Genomic DNA, 24098 nt, shown 5'->3' on the forward strand with positions numbered 1-24098 from the left:
GTTTATGATACCTGTTTTTTGTTTTTTATTTTGATTACATTTGACAAGATTTTTAGTACTCTTTAAATTTATAATATGTATCAGATTGGATTGAAAAGATTAATTGTGGTAACGAGTTTATTGACACATAAAATTGTTTTACAGAAAATGTTTCATTGAATATAAAAAAGCATTAAAAGTCTTTTGTTAGTTAGTTACGATTTTTAAATCTTGCGATAAACGCAGTGCAATGCAAACAACAGCCCAATTAAATTCTGTCGAATTCATCGTTGACTGGAAACGATATTCAGCACAGTTGCTAAAACAAATAAAGCCTCTTTACTCGACTATTGCCGGAGCTCACTGGGAATTGGTTTCGCTGGCTTTTTCGCTCTAACGGATCGTGAGTGCTTAATGCATGAGGCCGATGCGATATGAAAAACGTTGTCTTTCCCCAAACCGTTTATGAAGGGTTCCAGCGAAAATCCCACTGTTATTCTTGTATTAACGCTAGCAAAATAAACGCACACGTACATTTTTTGTTTTTTTTTTTCCTTTGTGTAAACCGTGAATAGAATGAACAAAGTGGACAATGTTTTGTTTTTTGAAACGGTCTTTTCTTAATGTACGTATGGTTTTTGAAACCCTTTTTTCCGGTTATCTATTTTTATGCCGTAAAAGGAAAATTTCGTTTGGTGTACTGAAAATGTTAACTATTTAAATATTATTAATAGCTACTTAGATATCATATAATTTTAAATTCTAAAAATATTTCATAATATCTTATAGAGTTGAGAAATTTCCTTCCTTGAATACCCGGAATTATTCAGTAGCTCAATAGTCCTTAAGCTATTGTGTGATAAATTGCATTCACCGTGACAATAAGAATTTGTAATATTCCAGGTCTAGGAGATATTGAATTGGTGCTCGCAATCACGAATGATATTTGATTGGTAGAAAACATTAAACCTACTAGCATTAAGATACAGATTGTTGAGATGATTAGTATAGAACATATGGTGGATATCGTGTTTCGCGACATTCGGTCCACTAACCCGACGTGTCAATTAAGAAGCGTCGCTTCGTACGCGTTCATTTAGATTTATTCCAACTGGTAACACAATTATTGTTAACAACTGCAGCCCAGCGCAGTGTCAGCTATTGGTTAAAGACAACACGAATGAACCTAGTGATAGTCGATATCGATCGTAGTGATTATTTGAATTATTTCTTACGTGTTCTAATCAGACCAAGACATGTTTCTGAGTAGTTTATGAACCTTGTCGTGACTTCTATTGATACACTAGGATTTATAATAAAGTGATCCCATAAGGGTTCCGTATTTTTACTTTTAAGGTACGGAACCCTAAAAAAGGCAAAATAAACTAGTAAAACATTTACCTGAAGATTTTTGCATTCTATATTTCATTTAATATATTTCACTCCTTTTTATTTTATTTTTAAAACCTAAAGTTGTAGACTAAAGTTGCCAGCAATATTACAATGACTTGAGCGTCAAACGGTATATTGTTGCTAGGGCGAATTAATCGAAGCGAGAAAAAAACCGACGGCGAGGAAGTTTTAGCCCTTTGTCCTATTCCTAATACAAATATACTTTTATATACATCTCTAGTCTCAACTTTTTTCATAACCACGGCTTTGTAACGTCGTCAGGCTTTGTTCGATAGACTGAGTTACCAACGAATGTATACGTAGCTACTAATGAAAACAATCTGTTCAAGTTCCGGATGGAAGCGTTTCCTATGGAGACGAACGGTCTACGAAAAGCGTAACCTTTTTTAATTAGAAGCTGGATCTAACTTAATGTTATCTTTGTGTGATCGTATTTTATTGTTATCATTTCTAGTAATAATAAAGAGTTGTTATTTAATGTAACTGACAGCATAGATAAACTAAAAAGCAACAATTAATGTTTTTTTCCTATTTCTAACAAAAATAACACGTCTAATCATTAGTTTCTGAGACCAGAATCTATGTTTGAAATATGTTGTTTCTGTTTTATCAAAGGTAAAAAACAAGGATGACTATAAATTTTATACAGAGATATTGGCGTCAGAAACTCACAGTTAGTGATACATTAGTAAACCTCTAATTGGGTTCAAAAGAGTTGTGCAAATAAAAATCCCATGTCAAACGGAATTCATTATATTTGCTTTATAGCCAGAGATATCTGTAAATACCGTAAAATACTAAAAAATTAGCTTGTTAATGCACAAAGGCATTTTAGGCAACTCATTAGTTAATTCGCTGCGGAGAGATGGCACACGTAGGCAGTGACATGTTTGTATTCGTTGCGCGACTTATTAACGGTTCATTAAATTTTGCGTTCATTTAATTGGCTTACCGTTTCATTCCGTGCTTTGAATCTGAAGCGCCATCAATTTTTATCTTCAAATAAATTCGCTGTTGCAATTTTCGGCACGTCCCTTTTTTATTGTATTTAAAACTAATCCTATATATGAATTTGAAATTAGTGAATACAATACTGGCAAGTGATTATTATGGATACGTTGTATCCATATTAAAAGAGGAAAAATATTTGTTTATTTATGAAGGCTAAACTCGGAAGGAATTGTTTTATGAGGTCTTGTCATTGGAAGTCTATATTATGCAGACGTAACTAAAGCTATGAGTATGTCTTTAATATATAGTAGGTTTCTTATATTATTTGTTTTATCTTGTGTGAGGTCGTCATTTTAGTAATTGATTGTTATTTTATCGCCAATTGACGACGTCTAGACAGAATTAATTTATAAGTAAAGTCAGACATCTAACAATTAAGCGATTAAGACGACTCCGTAACTTGTAATAACAATAAAGATATTTTTCTTACAAAATATAGTATTAAGTTTTTCGCGTAATAGTTTGAATTCAAGTATCCAGTCCAATGGCAAAAAGACAAATTTAAAAATACTTTTTTTTAAATTTGTCTTTCTTGCCTTTTGTATAGTTTCACAGATAAAAAGATAGACAGATAAAAAGATAGAAGATAAAATTTAAGATATGAATACAGTACTTCAGTTTATCCTCAACAAATATCCATGACTTAAAAATAAGTTATAATAAGACTAAACCATAAATATTAAATAGTTTTCTAAAAGATTTGTATCATAAAATATAACAGACTCATCAAAATAAACACCCTCGCGTCATAAATTTTCTTATTCTATTTTAATTAAACGCGTTTCCTTCAAGCGCGCGTGTTCCCGCCTCTCCATTTGGCCGAATAATTGTTGCCAGCACCGAATTATTTTGATTTATTGCTTTGTGATTGCTGCAACTCGATTATCTTCGCTCCTGCGTGGACCTTAAATTGAATGAAATGAAAAATAAATTAAGAACAACGTTTGTAAATTGGAGCTATCGAACTTGCGCCTGTCATTCTATTGACGATGAACTGTGTAACTTCTGGTAATACAATAATAAACATATGACTTGCAGCTTTTTATGAAAATAAAATGACAAAGAAAAGCATTTATCAAATCGTAGGATAGTATTTAGTAATGGCGTGTAAAAGCGTCGTAGGCTCAGGGGTTAAACCACTTGACTTGTAATCTGCAGGTCCTGGGTTTTAATCCCAATGTGGTTTTCGATTCTTATCGTGAAAGAAACATTGTGGAAATATCTATCTGGAAAGAAATTCAAAGATATGTGTGAAGTCAACCAACCCGCACTGGGCCAGCGTGGTTGACTATGGCCTAGTCATCCCTAACTTAGGATAAGCTCAGAGCTCCTCAGTGGGGACGTATTGAGGTGATGTATTTATAATATCACTTCCCTGAAAAAAAAACTCCATGTTCGTAACAACCGCTACATTACATACATACGTTTTAGGATATTTAAAGACAACCAGGAATAATATTTCGAATGTCAGATTACTTTACTATTACTAATTCTAATAATAACGAAGATTATAATTTCACGATTACGCAAATAATGCTTTAAACTCTATTTCGGAACAATTGCAAATGTTGCACAACGTTGTAGTAATAGGCGAGAGTACGTTTTGCTAAATTTACTTTGCGTTTAATTTAGCCGCTAGGAGAGGTTAGTGAGTCAGTTTGTGAGTCATCGGTCCCAAACTTCCCACACAGTACGTCTAGTATATTCATAGGGAAGATCGATCGAACGGTACAGGTTTCCCGCAAACATGAATAATCTCTTCAAAGAGAGGATCAGAATTCCAGACGAAGTGTGACTCAGTTGTTTTTTTCTCGTCTGTACTGTCATAACTTTTTATTGCAAGAGTTTTTAATGTGTAGTAAAATTGTTTGTTTTTTATTGCTTTAGTATGAATGAAAGATCGATGACGATTTTTCTATTTTTTTAATACCTACTTTATCTACATTGTTTTTATTAAATTTTAGTGCAAGTAAAGTAAAAATAATTATGTTTTTTGATAAAAATTATTTTAGCTGGATTTGAACGTATAATACATCTCGTTTTCTTTCTTGATGTTCTTGACTTATTAAGCAAGTAGCTTCTAATAAAGCAAACAACTATCGTAATCGGTTGAAACAAATATAAGTTTTGTTTTAGTTAGAACAATACCTACTTTAAAAAATTCAAACATATTTATCGTAGAATAATTAAAAATATTTTTTTTTAAAGAAAATCGAGAATTTTGTTTTTCGTGATTTTAAATATAAATACGTTTGCCTATATCGTTTTAATCAGCGTTATATAACTTTTATGTATTACCAATAAAACACAAATAATTTTAATATTACCAATAAAACAGAAATAATTTTATTAAAATAAATGAACTCCATCACATCAGTTACGTAACTTTTACTTTAATGTTTAACATGTGAGTATTATAAATCGATGAAGCCACTTACACAACCACACTCTACATATTCATTGGCAATAAAATTTTATAGAACAATGTAATTAGAAAAGTCTGCGTAGGATCATTAAAAAGTATAAGCTCAGTGTACAAACATATCGTAGTTATAAACCCAGTTACTGTATCGTGACCAGCTTCAATCGCAACTTGACTGTCGACTGAAGTAATAAAAACCAAATATATCATAAAAAGTTGCACATTAAGACCAAAACAGTCATAAATAAGAAAATAAGACCACCTATTTATATTTGTCTATACTACGACCAATTAATCTTGGTATTTGAACATGATAATAAATAGTTATAAAGTCTGTATATCTGTTTTTGTACGACTTTGTATTTGCTTATTTTTTTTTAAATGATTATGTGATTATTTAGTCTTTTTAAAAAGCCTTTTGTAAACATTATAATTTTAATGGAATTGACTCACAGTCCTATTTCATAAATAACCAAAATATCCGGTAAATGATAAAATATTTTCGACAAATGATAAAAATACGGTTAAATTAAGATTAAGATTAACTATTCATCAAACATTTGAAATATAGACAAAAGTGTCAAACAAACCCGCAGGCTGTTAAAAACCTAAACAATATAATATAGTACGATTTCTTCTGGTAAAAGCACGGACAAGTGTATTAAATTGAACAAGTATCAATTATGTTTAGTCGACTTAAATTTACATCGTGGTAGGGCGTAGGATAGCGTCGCTCATTGATGTGGGGAGGCGCTCGTGGCGAAACGGACACTGAAAATAGAGGCGGTCTGCGACGGCATTTCCGCACCTCACCTGTACAGAACATAAACTAGGCAAATATCAAGATTTATGAACTCCTGAAACCGTATATTTAACGCACGTCAATTCTGCATTCAGTTTAGTTTTACAATGATAAGAGGCTCTCTTTGTAACTATGTGTGTTTTGCGAAACATTATAAATGTAAATTATGTCCACCGTTTATTTGCCAAGCATTATAAAAAGAAAATATAAACTACAGATTAAATACATTTAAATATTGAAAATCAAACAACGATAAAATACGAAGTTAATCTTATATTACGTATAATTTTATTTAATCACATTTATAATTGACAAAGAAATCTTTTGCAAAACATGTTGTTATTTTCAAAATCCAATCGTCATTTATACTTGAAGTTGTAAAAAATGACGTCCATACGGTTAAGCACTAAATTATTGACACTGGCATCCATACCGATGTAATATATGACACTGGCCGAAAAATATAAAATCATAAAGATTTATTTATCATTTAAAAAGAAATAACTTGTAATTGTCCTTCATAATGGTCATTTACATACATTTAAATAACTGTATGGATACATTGGGTTCACAAAACATTTCCAAAGAAAACTCATTATCGAAAAGTGAATCAATATAGATTTTTGTAGCTACCGCTTCAATTTCTTATGATTCATTCTTTTGGCTCATGTTTGCAAAACTTTTATTTGAAATGAATAGTAATATTCTAACATAAAGTATAAATATTTAAATCAGAAAAATGCTTTACAGACTGTTCAAAATATTTTGTCATGTTATTTAAGTTTATTTGTCTGTTAATCTTATTCCTGTCCCATTGATAAAATCTCGTATATGTAGTTTGTTTATAAAAACACTTAACAACATCTCGAAATGAATACAAGATGCATTGAAACATAATTTATGATCAAAACAGAATCTATTCAGTTTTTTTAAGTGTGACCAAATACGTTATGTCACGCTTCCCTTTATCCCGTACACAAAAGAACTAAATACGTCGCCAGGTCAAGTGTCGGTTTCCCGGACGCGGGGACCAACTATCCTGGTAACAAAAGACTAAGATTTTTATAGGTATGGAAAGTTTCATGACAGGTTGAGAGGCGCATGGGGTGGAACAATGTTAGATGCGATACAGTTCGTAAGCCTAAAAAAAACAAATTTGTTAGAAAATTTAATGTTATTTCAACTGTAGTAGAATATTGCTTACTGGATCGAACCGATCGGAATTTAATTCTAGACAGCGTAAGTGAATTTCTGCTAGAAGTTTAGTGCGGACACGTCCACGCGACTACACAATTTGAATTTAAATTCAGTCCGTTTGAAATTCCAAAGTCTATAATAAAATTTAGCTCTAAAATAGGAAATAGAAAAAGTAGTTCTTAATAAAGAGATGTAAACCTTTTTACAGTTTAAATAACATATTAATAACATATTACAGTTAATTTATTAAAAAGTTAGATCAGTTTTTGAAACGAAACATAACCAAAACGATGTGAACGATCTATATTCGAACTGAATAATACAACCTTATAGGGTTGAAATCATATTCTATGAAAAAATCTAATGATGGATTCGCAGGCAACATTAAATTATGAATATTTAGAATTTCCCAATTTGCGACATGATCCCTTTTAATGTCAGTCCGCCGTCCTTCTCTAACGGGAGAGAGCTTTAGTAAATGGCACCGCTTTGGGCTAAGCTGGGACGTCGGTTAGTAAGAGGAGCGCGGGCGCACGGTCCACGCGTGTCATTGGGGCGTCGCGGCCCAACAAACGCGCGTTTTGCCGCCGCGTCGCGTCGTCTAAATCCGTCGGATATATCTTGCGAAATGCTTCCAGTGATTTCAGTTTCATACGACATGTCACGAAGTTTTCTGAGCAACTGTTTAACAGTCGGTAAAGCAAATCCAATGATGTATAATAATGGCATTTAAATATTTTATAACAGTGTTATGTAATTAAATAAACTAAAAAGGAAATGCAATTATCGTTTTTTCACGGATGTCTCGATCGTCTTCGTGAATAAATTTAATGCAGTCGTAAGAGCATTTCGAAACGATTTATTGGTAACACCGTAATACTGATTCGATAATTTGTTTTGGATTCGTTCGCGGTTTTTATACGAACCCGTTTTGTTAAATAATATTACTTTACAATTGCATACTGCATTCCCATCTTTGATACGTTTGTATACATTTTAACTTTTTAATATAATTCCTAGACCAGACCAAAAATGTTTCAACTGTTTTGTTTAGTTTCGTTTCAAATTTTATAAAAAAAATAACCATTAAAATAATCAATTCTTATCATAAGTTACTTTGTATGAATTATTGCTCAATCAGGGATAGATTTCTTCATTAAATGACCATAATATACATAGTGACAACAATGTATTAGCTATCAATTACGGCTCTAACCGTGTAAATTATACCAGAACCAGACAACCGCATTATTAGCACGTATGTTAGACAAACATGTTCTACAGTCAAAAGAGCTTAACAATATTTTTAATACACATTATATTTACTATGTAACATTATTTCTATCCAGTACGATAGAATGTATTTAGATGAAATTTGAAACAAAGATATATAAAGCCTAGAATAGCAGATAGGTTTCTTACTTAGTTTCTGCTTATACCATGCGGATGAAATCTCAAGCGATAGCTCATACTGTTTTAACTTTTATCACTATTTAAATAAACTGCTCCATTTGCTATATTATGACATTATTTTATGAATTATAGTCCGTCTATCATAAAAATGATAAATCTTTGGACGTCTTTACTGCACATGAATATTTATAGAACTCCCGTTTGTTTGATGTGCTGGCTTTACTTTTAAAAAGATAAGATTTTATAATGTATTCCGCTTAGTGTTCGTAATCTTTTTTACTAAGATTTAAATGCGAAAACAACTTTGTGTCTATTGAAGATGTATAGTGCTTATAGATTGTCACTCAATCGTCTTTTCGAATGCTATTCTATAGGATACAGTGTAACAGCTGATCGGTTATATTATACTATTGATATAAAATGAAGACATAAACTTGAGATTTATATAAAGACTAATTATAGCCCGCAACTCCGTCCGCGCGGGAATTAAAAAACTTAATTAGTAGCCTATGTGTTCTTCCAGACTATGTTCTACATCTATGCCAAAGAGCGACAAGCAGCCGTTCTGGATATACCTTCTAATAAACATGCAACCAAATATTTGTATTTATAATATTACTAAGATTCAATGTATGAATAATCATGATACGTAAAGTGAGGAAATGTGTCAGTGAGTGCAAAAGCACGATTCATTTACCTACATCAAGTACTATTTATAAAATTCGCCGAAACGTATAGTCAATGTGATTGGCAGATATGTTGCTAAAATGTTTGAATTTAAAAAATAATTTCTGCCGTAAAACATGTAAATACAAATACAATGTAGTACTTTGGAATACGACTCAGACCTATAATAATCCTCGCTTTTCGAAAAATCAATATGAAACGCGTCATATCATAGAAGACTTGTCCTTGTCAGACAGAGAAATTCTTAGATGTTTTCAAAGATATTCCGAATTACACAACATATTGAGAAATGTTTTTATATTGAACATAAGGCACCCATTCAAAACAATGTGTATGAAAATTTAAAATACCTTAGTTGCAAAATAAACTTTAACTTTCCTGACCGATTATGATATTCCAAATACTAGTATTTAATAAGCCATCTGTAATATAATATATTAGCTATGTTTATAATAAAAATGCTAATTGTAAAATATAAATTGCAAATAAAAGACAGCGAGCATACAGCGACTTGTAAATTGTCATTGCAGATTGTGTACGAGCGAAGAAACTTATCTTAATTACTTTGTTCAATGGTTTTGTGGCTATTTGTGGTGTAACGTAATCTTGTTTACATTGAAAGGAACCCTGACTTTACAACTAATATAATTTTGGTATACTATTGATAACAATATTTTTAAATTCGTAAAGATTTAGTAAAATATTAGCAATGAATTAATTTTAATCTTAATTAATATTTATTACTTTTATTCTTTTATCTTTATGTTTTTTTATCAAACTATTTTATAGAGAAAATACATAAAAATTTGAAAGAAACTTCTCTTAATTGTTAGTGTTATTCCACTTTTACTAAACGAACTAAATTATAAATTAGTAACAAGACGATCTCAGTTCTTTGGAGATTTCATAATTTAATAATAATATGAAATAAGATAATTTATGACAAATGATACAAAAACAGGTGTAACATTATCGATTTATTAATAGAATCATACGACTCCGGCACGTGACTCGAGACGAAGTTCCTTACGATGTAACTGCACGCAGGAATAGCTTTTACGACCTCATGACTTACGTAATCAAAGCAAAATGTTAAACATAACATAGTATCCGAACAACGGACATAGTTGCACCTTTATTTGAAATAAATTAAACATTTTAAAAATATTAAATATCTATTTTTATAAGTATTGAATTGACAGGTTTTAATTCGAGATTTTATTTGATATTTTTTATATTGAAAGGCAGATAATTTAAAAACTTTTTGTCGTCAACCCACCGAATGATCCGAGCCTACTCTCAAGGGTGACTAGGCCTTAATCAACCACACTGGCCCAATGCGGATTGGTTGCCTTCACACACATCTTTGAATTTCTTCGCAGATAATTTACAGATTGTGAGATGTTGTTAACAAGAACATACTATCAAATAATTTAAATGTTAAGGTGCCACTGTTTGCTAATTAAGCGGTCCTTGTTTTACGAGAGAATAGCAAATTGTCAGCTGACAAATAACATGGCGCTTGGTAATATTTCAAAGGCTCGACGCTACCACGGGAGGTATTCGAGCGACATTATTTGTCAACCATCCATCGTTGTTACTCTAACGATGCAAATAACAACGGAAATACAGTGTACTCTGTATTTCTAGTGTTGTGCAAATATTTAACAACAGATATTTTTTTTATTTCCTAAAACTAAAACGAAATTTTAATAGCTCATTAAGGAAATGCAAATCAAGTTTGCATATTAATTCAGACTTGTTCGTATCTAAAATATTTTAGTATAAAAGCGTCTAAAGCTAGGCTTAATAACTGTTGCCTTTTCATTATTTTACAATATTTTAAAATGTTCATTCCAAATTGGTAACCTCAGAATCGTATAATAGTCATACGAGCATTATCAAAAATCTACGTTTAAGGACTGATTGATTATTTATTAAATGTCGTTGAACGGCTGTTAGTGTGTACGACAGTTAGCTGGCAAGATGTAGGTAAGCCACCGAGTTTGCGCCCACGTAACAATGCAGCGAACATCTGCGCCCCACTTACATCCAAGGCCGATGCATCCTTTTATCAAGCACCAATACCAAATGATCCCAGTTCGGTAATGATTGACACCATGTTTAGACTATCGAACCAAACAAAGACCTGAGGTCTTTAGGCTCAGATGTAGATAATAATATTTACATACAAATATATGATTGTTGAGCAGCATCGTAAAAGAATATTCAAAGATTGAGGTTCATTTACCGTAGGTTTCTGAGACCAAAGTATTTAATTAAACAAATTATTGTAAATTAATTACCGTTCATTTTACTGTTAGTATCGGATATAAAAAAAATCCCAAATAATTTATTTCGGTGTCACAAAGTTCCAGTGAGAACAAATGTAATGGTCCGTTAGAAATTTATAGTAATTGAAAAAAAGCAGAAAGCGGCCAGTGATATCGACGTTTGAGTCGTGATTAAAAAGTATTTCTCTACATCCGCCACGGAGGTAATAGCTACCACATAAAACCTTTTACGGTGGTTAACATTATCTATACGTTAATCTACAAATGTTTTAAGAGGCGCTTTGTTCCACGTTGTTAATGTTCGTGCTTTATGATTGTGTCACATGAGGTCAATGACCGGGCGCACCTTCCTAGGTTATAAATACACGCCGTGTGTCGAACTTTTGACAGCCGGGTAAATAAACAGTGCAGATCGGATGCGGACTCCGCAGCTCGTAATAGTTTACCGCTCTAGTGTTACGATGGACGATTATTATTAGATGTAATCTGGGATAGAAGTTAAGCTCATCTTTTGTTCCAGATTTTTCATTGTACACAAGCAACTTATACTTTTTACAACTATTTCATCCTATGTAATAATCTTGGCCTTATCATTTTTTTCTGCCATTCTTATTGAGTGTAAAATTTTCTTTACAATAACGTGATATATGTTTCTTAATTAATATTTGATCCTACTGATATTTAATAGCAATATACAAGTCTTTTTTTTAATCTAAATCTATCGGGAATTGACTTTATATTTAGTCATAATTCAATTATCATACGAATCTGTTTCTGTCACATTGCCAACCATGTTTGCTTTATTATATTTGAAACGCTGGAGTTCAAAGAGGCGCTAGGAACAGGATGTTCTATTTTCCTCTTCCCTTTACTCTGCCCTCATATACACTCGTGTGTATACGCCTTTAGGTGAACTTCCTAAATAATTTATAACAATATTTAAATAAGCAAAACAAAAGAAGCTGTGTGAAAGGAGGAAAGTTTATTGGTACTTTAGATTTGTTTAGACTATGGAAATTTTCACCTTAGCTAGCCAACATGTTTTAATCAATGGGTGTGCTTTTATTTCATTGTAATGCCATTGTTTTAATGAAACATGACCGCAAGAACAAACGCTATAAAGATATGCTCTGTATTACCTCGTCCAATTTCAGTATTAGACGTACAATCGTAACCATTGTGTTAAGAAAAGATTATACATATATATATGTAGCTATAGTAGTAATAATAGTAGTATAGTAAATTTCATTCAATGTACAGACGTAATTTTTATGTTTTATTTATATGTTAGCGAATAAAAATGTTGAAATTTGGTTTTAATATTAGTTTAATTTTCTTTTATATTTTAAACAGACTTTTGATTTCGTACATTAAATGCAAGTCTAGTGAAAATGTAGGAAATAAAAAAAAAGTTGTTTTAAAAATAGATGTAGGTGTAAATTTTTCTACTTTATTTTTAACATCTGCTTAAGGCGTTGTAAAAAAGTTCTTTTGCGGTTAAAATGATTGGGATATGTATTTTTCCTAGTTGACAATCCTACACTTTTACAGTTAGAATCTTAATAAATATGAATGTCGTCCCACTTATCGTTTGCCAGTCATTGTCTTAGTTCAAACAGTGCCTACGTATTACTGTTACATTTTAATGTATTCATTTTGCCGGCGCCCACAACGCAATGCAATTATACTGATAAAATAAACTCTGTCAGTACTGACTTGTAATTATTTAGTCGGTATAAATAGATTTAATTGAGATACTAGCTGTCATCCCCGTAGTTGTCTGCGCGGAATTAAAAAAATAGACTATGTTGTACGTCTGTGCAAAATTTCATCAAGATCCGTTGAGCCGTTCCGGATACCTTCAAACAAACATCCATCCATCTAAACATTCACATTTATAATATTAGTACGATAAGAAGCAACATTTATCTATCGAGTTATATTGCATTTTGTTAAGTCAATTTAATTTAGTTTTATAAAACAATTTTCTTAAGAATAGAGTATATTGAAGGATTTTTTTCACGTTATGTTAGTAGCTAAGAAAATCTGTAGGTGAATTTTAGTATATGATTTATGGTTGCGGATGTTCCTTTGCTAGTGATGGAATAGGTCATTAGCATGCTAAATTTATCCTCTTACTTCCTCAACCAGGAAAAGTATAGTAGAAGAAAATTAGTGCCTCTCATGAAGCACGGAGCTTGTATTTTTTCGGATCATTAATACGTAAACTATTGAATGGAAATACAATATGTCTACCGCTATATCAGGGTAGGTGTTGCTCAATAACTTGGTCGGCGATCCTTTGATACTATTTTGTGACTTGTTCGCCTGTGACCCAGTGCGTCGCGTTGAGATGCAAGCGTGAGCAGTGGCGCCAAACGCACCAGTAAATATTCCCAGATGTCTACATACGCCCATTCACACGCGAGCCTCGACGCGCGACCGGAGTCTACCTGTTTTTATTATGTTCGCTTACCGAGATAAGTTCGCCGTAGGTCATGATAGGCTGGTTCTCATCATGCTTTGTGTCAGCGTTTTCTAACCACGGAGGGAATATTAAGAGGGCTTGTGATAGTTGTAAACAACAGCATGGACTCTTTATTTGCGATGTGTTTGAAGTTCCGACTTTTAATAGTTGCTCAGAGATCTTTTATCTTTTATAACTTTTAGATGGAAATATAAAAAATGTTATCGTTAGGAATATTGACAATAACTATTTGTATGTGTTTGTATGAGTGACGTCATGATACCAACCTGTATAAGAGCCCCGAGGTCCATCCAGGGCTCTACCGACGATGTCACGCGTCAGACCAGATCTATTGTGCAGGTATTTGCTTTTTTTTCTGTTGTTATAAAATGGTTCCTAAATGGATTTAATTTTTTTTTATTAAATTATAACATAGTTTTCAGATCGTTGTTAATCGCTTTAAATCTTTGTTGTCATTATTTTACCGAACGTTGTTATGATTTCTATCTCCAAACCACTGAGTCAATGGGGTCAAGCCTGGTAGGAAAGACGTTACCACCGTCCGCCCGCTTGTCTCTATTAAAAGCTCGACCTCAATTAGCTTCCGCGCTGTGCTTTAAGCTTCCACCTATACTGGAACTGCTGCGTTATGTAAACAAACGAAAGAAAATATCATTTGTTAGTCATTATTTATATTTATTCACGTCATGTTTCTTTCAATACGTGAACATATTACATGCAGTAAAAGTTTTTTGTGATGAGAATTTTCTCTATGGTGTATTTTACTAGCATACACGATATAAAACTGGTCTATAATTTTTAAGTGCTTGAAGCTTTCTACGTAACAATATTTCATGAAAGTTAACAAGATAAAGTGTCATTGAAATTAAAGTTTGTGTCCTATAAAACAAATGACTAACCTGGAATTAAACTTTATGAAACATTTTTGGCTAAATCCATGAGCATCTTTGAACATAAATGATAAATAAATCCCGGCTACATATGTTTATGCTATGTAGATAGATAACTTTTAACTAATATATAATGTTCAACATCAACATAACATACATAGAAAAGTATATAATGATTTCAAACGCGTTTCTTTTAGTTCAAGATTAGCCAAATAATACTCCACTAACTTTACTAATAAGACATATGCAACAATATTAAACTAGATGAAAGTTGGGGATAAAAGTAATAGTTATTAATTTACCCGACACCCAACGACATTTCAAAGTAATTAAGAGAGAATCTGTTCCGTGGTAAACGTAGGAATGTAACAGGAGGACCAGAGAATGTTGACAGACACACGACCGGATGTTGAAGCGAAAGAATTTATCTATGGATTTCTAAAAACAGTAGAGACGCTTGCATGGATTATCATATTTCCTTCAAATATTATTTCAGCTTTTATGTGTGATTTCATTCATAATGAAATGATTTTTGTCTTCAGATCATGCAATAAAAATAAGCTGTAATGACAAATTTTATAAAAGAGTATTAGCGTAAAACTCAGTAAAAATAAAAGACATACTACCGTACTTAAAATTAGTAATTAAACGCAATTTATAGTAAAAATAAATATTAATTTAGTCAATTAACTAAAATTACTCAGAAGCATTTCGTATTTATTCCAATAATTATTTCGGACATGCAGATTTATTGTACCGTTTAATCAACATTTGCCATACACGAATGAGTCGCAAATGAATCTCACCCAAGTTCGACCCGGGGTCAAAGACATGCAAATGACTCCATTGCCCGTCATCGCGAACGCTATTAGTCTAGATTGGGCCAATTGCTTCTACACCAAATAGTTATCTTTGTAATTACATTACGATCTAGATAAATACACGACTAATTAGAATTTTTAATGGCGTGTTTTTTTTTAAATATTATAACTCGTCTAAGAAAAAGTTTTTATTTATGTTATTCATTACTAGCTGTAGCCCGCAACTCCGTACGCGCAGATTAAAAAAAAACTTGAGAAGTAGCGTATGTGTTCTTTCAGATAGTTCTTCGTTTACGCCAAATTTCAGTGAGATCCGATGAGCCATTCTGGAGATATCTTCAACCAAACATACAACCATTCATCTATCTATCTAAACATTTGCATTTATAATATTAGTAAGATAAGTAGATTACGATGTTCCATATGGTTTAAGGCTAAATACATTGTTTATCTTAACTTTTCGTATTGATGCACAGATAGTAAATTAATTTAAATACAGATTCAATGACCTTACATTTCTGGCCAGTATTATATCGATATGATCTTTGTTTGAAAAACAATAAATAACACTCAAGTACAGCGCTCGAGGCTCTTTATCAAGGCGAGCTTATGGTTGTAATGCCGTTCTGAATATTACACGCAAGTGCTCTTATTCTGAAGCCATTGTCATGGTCATTAAAGCATACCGACGTTCCAACCTAGAGACGTTTCAGATCGGTACTGATAAAGATAAAGGCCACATGCGCCCAGTGTCCGGTGCTTTACTGTGATTATTTTAAAGAAATACTTCGGAGTTTAATCATATTTTTAAGAAGACAAACTATGGATCTATATTTTTAATAATCTTGTTAATTTTATTAGAATAAAGAAAATCTCTATAAAAAATGTGAGAAATTTTTTACTGAGACAAATAAAATAATTTTGAATTAACTTTGTAAATAATTTTAAAACAAAATAAATTATAGTTGAGGCTTTCTTTATATTTCCTTTATTCTTAATTCTATCTTCTTATGCTTTCAGTAAATATTTTTGGAAATTTCCCTAAGTAAAAATTCCTTTATATGTACTAAAAAATAATTAAAATAAAATCAAATAAAAAGAGATTATAATCAACGACAAAAAATGTCTAAAAAAAAATCTTCACTGATTTTTTTCACAGGAAGGAATCTATATTCCAATTGTTGTCGTCTGTAGTCTGGAGCGATAAAAATGTCCGGCACCAAAAGATTTATTACAATCGAAACCCATTCGAAGTTGATTTGAATAAACAGCATGATAGTAACAGATAAAGGTTGGGATTAAGATGACTCGAACCAAAGTCCCATTCAATGGATGTTCCGATTATTCTATTAACATGTTCGATCACTAGATAACATCTACTTGTATTATGATAATAAGCCTTTTATGATATATAATTTGTCTACCTTTGGTAACAATGACACATCATAGTTGCGGCCAAAGATTAAGGAATCAATATAGAGACGAAAATTAAAATGTACTAAAATTCAATCAAGTATCCAGTCTGTATTTTCATACTCCTTAAAAAATGGGTCTTGACAGACGGACAGACGGACCGACAACAAAGTGATCCTATAAGGGTTCCGTTTTTTTCCTATGAGGTACGGAACCCTAAAAATGAAATTTTCAATAGCCCTTTCTATTCCATATAACTACCTAATACGAGTATGTAAATGTTTCTTATCTTGTACCAAAATTTCTTAATTAATCAAACGTAATGAAACTAAATTAAAAATTTTATTAGTTCACAGTGTTCGTTGCTTTACGCAGTGCTCGAATCACGATTAGATTCCATTTAGGTTTTCAAATTAGTAGGAGATGTAGGATTAAAAATCCATTTGCGAATAAGAAGGCTGGTGCCTATCGTCTGAGTGCCTCAGGCGACGGAATGTCGCGCGACAAACACTTGTCCCCATTCTTCAGAGAATTAGTTCAAACATGGCTTAATTCTTTTATCGAATCGTTCATCTCTTACACCATTCTTTATGAATTTATTAGTTTATTATTAATAAATAAGACTATTTGATCATAATTATAAAATTTGGTAAATACGTAATTGAAGTTTTTTTTACCTACTATGTTTCTTTGTAAATATTTAGGTAGAAAATACCTACTACCAGCTCAAATATAAAGTTTATCGCATCTCTCGTATATCTATATAAAATAATTTTTAATTCATGAACCTATACTTACCTAATATTATCGCGTACTAAGTGCAATAAAATGTACACCAGAAATGGCTTGAATAATCTATAGGAAGCGATCTGGAAACCATAGTGACCATTTCCGCGTATCATTACACGTAAGTCTGTCAGTTATCTTCCATTAGGCAGGAGTAGCCTCGCTCGAACGATTATGGACTTTATGATGACCTCATTGTTAGCAGGAACATCGACGATAACTTAAAATGTGCCATGAATAATCCCACCGGTGCTTGAGTAGCGATAACAATGCCTGTAGTATTAAATCTTCTTTCGTTTTTCAGTGATTCAGAATTTCCAAAGAACAGGATGGGGTACAGTCATCTGAGAAAAATGCTTTACATGTTGGCATATCCGATTGATCCTATTTAAAAGTTTATTGTCCCATATCATACATAAACATAATAAAAAATGGAGTTAAGTCTATGTTTCTTAAGCTTGTATCTGACTACTACTACTGAAATTTTACTATATTAGCTTCATCATCAATAATACTGGCTTTGGGTGTATGTATGTATACAAATTTGTAGATGACAGACATCTATTGATTGCATTTAAGTGTTGGAATATATAATGTAAATCTACTTTCTAACATAATGTTTACAATAATTTAATGGGTGATAACGTGAACATAAAACAATTCTCAAGCTTACCGTTTCAATATAAGCTTGCGTCTCGTCGTAAAAATTTTAGTGGTCGTTTCGCATCTCACAGCTCCATCAAAACCTTATCTACATCTCTTTGTGAGTCAACAAGCGACGAACGATTTTCTCACAACTTATCCGCGAACTTTGCTTATATCTACACCCAATGAAACCGTCGTAAACACATCTTGACCTCTTCGTTTTTATTATACTATCGCGTCATTTTATCTAATTAAGTATACAATAATTGCTATATTTATCTTTATTCGAGGTTTATTCGGCTCTAAATATAACAAGAGATATATTTGATGCCATAACTTCTCACTTTCAAAACCAGGTTTCTGTTTCTTCAAAGTTCTTGTATTTCAAGACTAAAGTCTTTATATTTAACCAATGAGGATGTTTCTAAACAAAGTCATAATTCATTTTCGTTTTGTTATAAGAAAAGTTTATATTTCAAAGATCGTCTCAAGTTATTAAATGCAAGCTTAAATGGTACAAAATATATGAGTCGTAAATTTGTGCTATTAAATTTTTTATTGCGTGATGTACGCGCTTGTCATTATATATGTACTACAGTTTTATATCTTACCTTCCTTGATAAATCAAGCAGTTAAATATACCATATTTAATTTTTAATAATAAAACATCATTCTAATTTTCTATCCATCTCAGGGAATATCAACTTGATAGTTAAGTACGCCAAATGTATGCACTGAGAAAATGAAATGAAATTGTCTCTTATTTAAAGGAGTCCCCTGGATAATACCCTATACAGATAGATATCAGATATCTGATAGTGACGTTATACGTATATAAATTATAATGTACTTAATATCCATTTCATCCAACAGATCTACACTGACTGGGCGAACCATTACTTGGAGCGAGCACGTTCACGGCGCCGCGCGGGGACCTCTGGTGGCGGGCTGGCGCGGGACTGTGCTGACGGTTTGTTACTGGCAGACGTGCTGGAAGGTGTCACCGGACAGAAAGTTCCGCGCGCTCACCGCAAGCCGCGCAACCCACAACAAATGGTAAGTCAATTACTCCATCTTATTATCCTAAAGATAATTTTCAATGGGTAGAGGATTGAATAAGACAAGGATAGTAAATATATAGATCCAATTTAATTATTATGGTTCTACCATCCTTCATTAAACCATTTTATACCACATCAAAGATCCTAACAATATATAGTTTCTTTACGGATTATGAAATTGAAATTGTTCGGCTCGTTTATGTAAACTGAATGTTAAGCTAATATGGCTTTTAAAACTGAAAATTGCTGGTTTGATGCATACTAAAACAGGTGTAGATACTAAAAGGATGTTACTCATTAAATATTCAACGATTGCGCATACATTACATTAATCCTCATTGAATTACCTAAAGCAATAAAATCAATCTTCTATGCGTCAAAACATTTCGCCCCTAAATATCCAGAGCATATTGTTTATTGTTAAACACGGCCAAAAATGAAAGCAGCTCGGGAATATTTCGTTAGCTCAAAATAGACTATCGAATCACAAATCATTCGGCCAGGTACATATGGAGCATACGTGGTGGCTGCGCCGTATTCGGTTGTACGGTGGGCCAGGAAAGTTATTTATACCCTTTTAATAGAATTTAAGCAACTACAGTCTTTAGATTATATGAAAATAAAGTTTAAATTGCATTGTACATAATGGTAACATGTTAGCGATCTATGTCGTGGATACGTTTATGGGATAGGTAGCCCACAAACCCGGATCCTATGTTGCACACTGCGGTCTGTTTCCGGTGGTTTACTATCAGATTGCGATGCGATAACTTGATTAATCCGCACCTATCGCAGCACGTAAAAAATCATTTTTGTAGCGCAAACTTTCGCCTGCGGTTTCGCTTCCGTTTCGCTTAAAATCGCGTTATCGGTATAAAACAACTTTACTACCATCTGAAATGTCGCTTATAAATAGCGAAAAAATAAAGCCATAATATATTCATCCATCGCCGTGTTCAGAGTTCCGTACTTTTAAGATCACCTTGTTATATTTAGCTTAGCTAACTTCTTTCTTCTTAAGGTGCTTCTCCGACTAACGAAGGTTGTTGGTCAATTCTCCATATTTTAAGCTAACTTACTTAACACATTATTGTTATTGAAAGTTCAACCAAAACCATCTGTAACTAACTGTTCTGATTAGTAGATACTTAGCTGTTGTTTAACACAAAATACCATTTAGTACGTTTGATTCCTTCATCTCTAAAACAATCATTTCAAAGGAATATTAGTCAGTTGTTAGTTACTATTGCTAATTCGAAAGGATTAGTTAAATAAAATTCGCCAAGTAGTGTTTTGTGGCTAACTAACATTTAACATATTATTGTGGTAAAGAGGCCAAGCGTACGTAGTAACCACATCCGGCTTAAGGGATACGTAATATACACGAAAGCTATATCATCTAGTACACTATCGATGGACTACTAGTTTTTAAATGCATTTAAAAGGCTTAAATTGAATATCCTTTCGTACTGAAATCGATGTTATCTAAAGAAAAAACTTCGTGAATTTTTTTTTAATGTTTACTATATGGCGATGTATGCCTTTTTTAAGAAAAAAACTTTCAAATGTTGCGTCAAAAGTTGTTTCTTTAACAATCTTGTTCGTTGCAAAGATGATTTATTAAAGCAACCTTTTAACTCTGCCTCGGTATTATGTCGCAAAATCTTTAAATTAAATCTGGAGGATTGCTTTTATACAATAAGTTACCGTTGTGTCCTAATTTTATTTCGGGGTACTACCAAACAAACATGTTACTAATTTCACTTTCGTATGGATAAACGTTTTATGCTTATTCTTCCAAGTCTAATCTATCGAAATATAACTACAGTCCATTTCTAAAAAAAATTATTTTCCTAGTAGGTTCCCACTTAAAGATTTGGCTGTCGCACTTGTTTATATGTTTTTTTTTTTCTCTTTAAACATTGAGTCATTTATAGACAACTAGCTAACTTAGCAGACTATGCACTATACCAGACATGCGTCCGTCCGTCCATCTCATTAAAAAATTCCGCGAAGATCCATCTATGCGCTAAATGGTTGTATTGTGTAAGAGCGCTTTTACGCGACAGTTCTAAATTTGGGAAATTACGACGTTTGATTTGGATTACGACAGCGTAGAATGACGGCAGTTGGGGCCATAACATTGCTCGAGAGCCACACAAAGCGAAACGATGGCTGCTTTGAATGTGTCGTTTAATTTTGACGACTCTATTTCGTACACAGCAATAGGTTTGTAAATTGTATACATTTACTAAAGAGTTTATGTTACTAAAAAGAGCAAACATATAATTGTTCATTTGTTTCAAATAAACTCAAAAACTACTACCTATTCTCTCTATTAGTCGGCCGATAGTCAATTAAAAAATCTCAAATTCTGTATTAAATCTAAACAAATAGAATTAATTTTAATTAATTATTTTATATGTTTTCGCAATGTATCTATAGCCAATGTTTTCTTTTGTAACAATTATAAAGGGAAAATTAAAACGCCACATGCATATTGTTCGGTTTACATTTCCTGGAATAACACGGTAAGCTAAACAACGATTTAACCATTCGACACCCAATTTAAATTCAACGAGTATACAATAATTGCAGTACATATTAATTTATGAGTAGTTGCCATATTCCCCGCCGTTCCTGCCTTTATCGGAAGCATTGTTTGTGCGAGTGTTGAAGGAAATGGTCCACATGAAGTTCGTAAATCTACAAGTAAAGTTTTGAGTTCGTAATACTCGTTCAATTTAACTATTGATTGTTCTCGAAAACTTCCTACGTTGTTGGCTAGACTATTTTAATTTTATACTATTCGTGCATAATAACATAATACCAAAACATAACGGCGTCAAATATTCATACAGTGTATAAAAAAAAAGTTTTGGTTGTAAAGTCATAGTTAGAAGTATTAGAGCTATTTTATAGCTTCGTCGCTTAGTGTAACATGCTCGTAGGACGGTGAATAGAGTGAGCTAAGAGCATTCCTCGATATTGTCATGTTATGCTGAATATTTTATATCTGATATGTCGCTTGAACTAGGACTATTACGTTCTTATTTACGTTTATAGTATCAATGAATATATGTTTAGTTTTTAATTACTTTTTTTTAGATATCAAGTAAGGTTGGCGACAAACAAGCGGCCAGTCGTAAAAATTAAGCCAAAACATAAAGGTTTATAAAACCTTCGTTCGCTGATTCATGTGTGTGGAATAAGGCTAGGGTGATAACAGTATCAAGGGAAATATTTTCGGAACTATTTGTGCGTGACATTTCATCAATATTTTATGCTTTTTTATAGGTTAAGTGGAACTAATAATAAGCTACATTTTCCTAATGAAGCGTAAGTAGTAAGCCTCATTTGAAAATGAAGTTTAGATGGAACAAAACCAACGTTCAGGCTTAGCCGGCCTTTGGCAATTATCCAGCATTGATGCTACAATGTATAAATCTTGTTTCGCTGGCGTTGTCCCAATCCGAGACCGACTATTAGGTTTAAACGTTACTTACTATCAATTCCGTTTATTTATGCGTTTTAGCTACCGTACTGCATATCTGTGTGATAATCGGTGACTGTTGATACAGCTGAAAGTGAAAAGAACAGTATGATTTTTCTCCACTTGTTCTTTATTATTAAGAACACTATAGAAATCCCATATGAAATGCAGAGTTATTGACCAATTAAAAACCATCAAGATCTTTTATGATTATGGTTTTCTCAGTCCTTTAATCTAGTTATGTTTTAATTACAATACTTCAGAACAATCGTTTTCTGTAACAACACCCTGTAGATTATATTCTTTGGAAGATATGTAAACTAAATGATGACGTAGAAATATTTCTATCCATTTTCTGGAGGGATTGTTAATAGTTTCAAATTAAAATATTATTGTATTTTATTCTATTCCATCAATCCCATGCTATTATGTTTCTTAATGATTTCATACCAAGTCTGTATGTTGAGAATTGGAATTTTATCCACTATTATAACATTTAAAAATAGATTAAAAAACCTAACATTTAACTGGGTTATTGAGTTCATTAATTAACAACCCCGTTCAGACGTTAATGACTTAAAGAATATCTTTGAAGTCATGTCGTCGCTAAACCGTTGCGGTAAAAAATTATATACGTCGTTCGGAACAGTTTTTGCGATGCTTTCGTGATTGATTGACGGTTAAGATGACTTGTAACAAACAAATGAATTGTGTGTTTATATTGTGTAAGTTAATGTAATTTATTACAAACATATCGAGTTAAAATGCTTTAGAATTAAGTTTTTTACTAAACATTTAAACAACACAACTCATAGTCCAACTTTTTCACATTTTATAATGGAAAAATATATTGAAGAATATTAACAATTAATTCGTTATAAAATGTTTTTTTTTTGGAAATATAAAGAATTCTTAATCGTTGTAACAATAAGGTTAGACTATAAATATTAAACATTCATAGTGTCCTATTTAGTTAAGTCAATGCAATTTAATTTAAGCACTTTAAATACCAAGACCAAGTTGTTAATTAACTTATTAAGGTCGAGGTAACGAACACGTTTTCAAGGATTTAACTTAATCCTCTTTTACGTAGAAATTATTTCTTTAAATTATTAAAATATAATGAAGATCATATAACCGGAAATAAAATGATGGTGGATAATAAAAAAAAAAGTATGTTCCCTAATGTTGCCACAATGAAATTATTAAGTCTGTCAATTATTACAACGAACTCGAGTTTGAACAGACATAAAACACATACTTCAGAAGGCCATTACACTTAC

General features: G+C 32.2%; 1 protein-coding gene across 4 annotated transcripts in view; it reads left to right on the top strand.

Annotated features, from left to right (window-relative positions):
* Positions 1-24098, top strand: part of sick (sickie) — a 176819-nt gene that overhangs the window by 49798 nt on the left and 102923 nt on the right. For 3 of the 4 annotated variants that reach the window (XM_013311285.1, XM_013311283.1, XM_013311286.1), the window contains exon 2: positions 19135-19317. In XM_013311285.1, coding sequence (XP_013166739.1) covers positions 19135-19317 — 183 coding nt within the window. Of the gene's footprint in view, positions 1-13903; positions 14046-19134; positions 19318-24098 lie in introns of those variants that run through there. The other variant, XM_013311284.1, reaches the window with a different exon arrangement.

Source organism: Papilio xuthus, unplaced genomic scaffold (assembly GCF_000836235.2).
Source record: "Papilio xuthus unplaced genomic scaffold, Pxut_1.1 DF827680.1, whole genome shotgun sequence".
In the NCBI taxonomy this organism is placed as follows: Eukaryota; Metazoa; Arthropoda; class Insecta; order Lepidoptera; family Papilionidae; genus Papilio; species Papilio xuthus.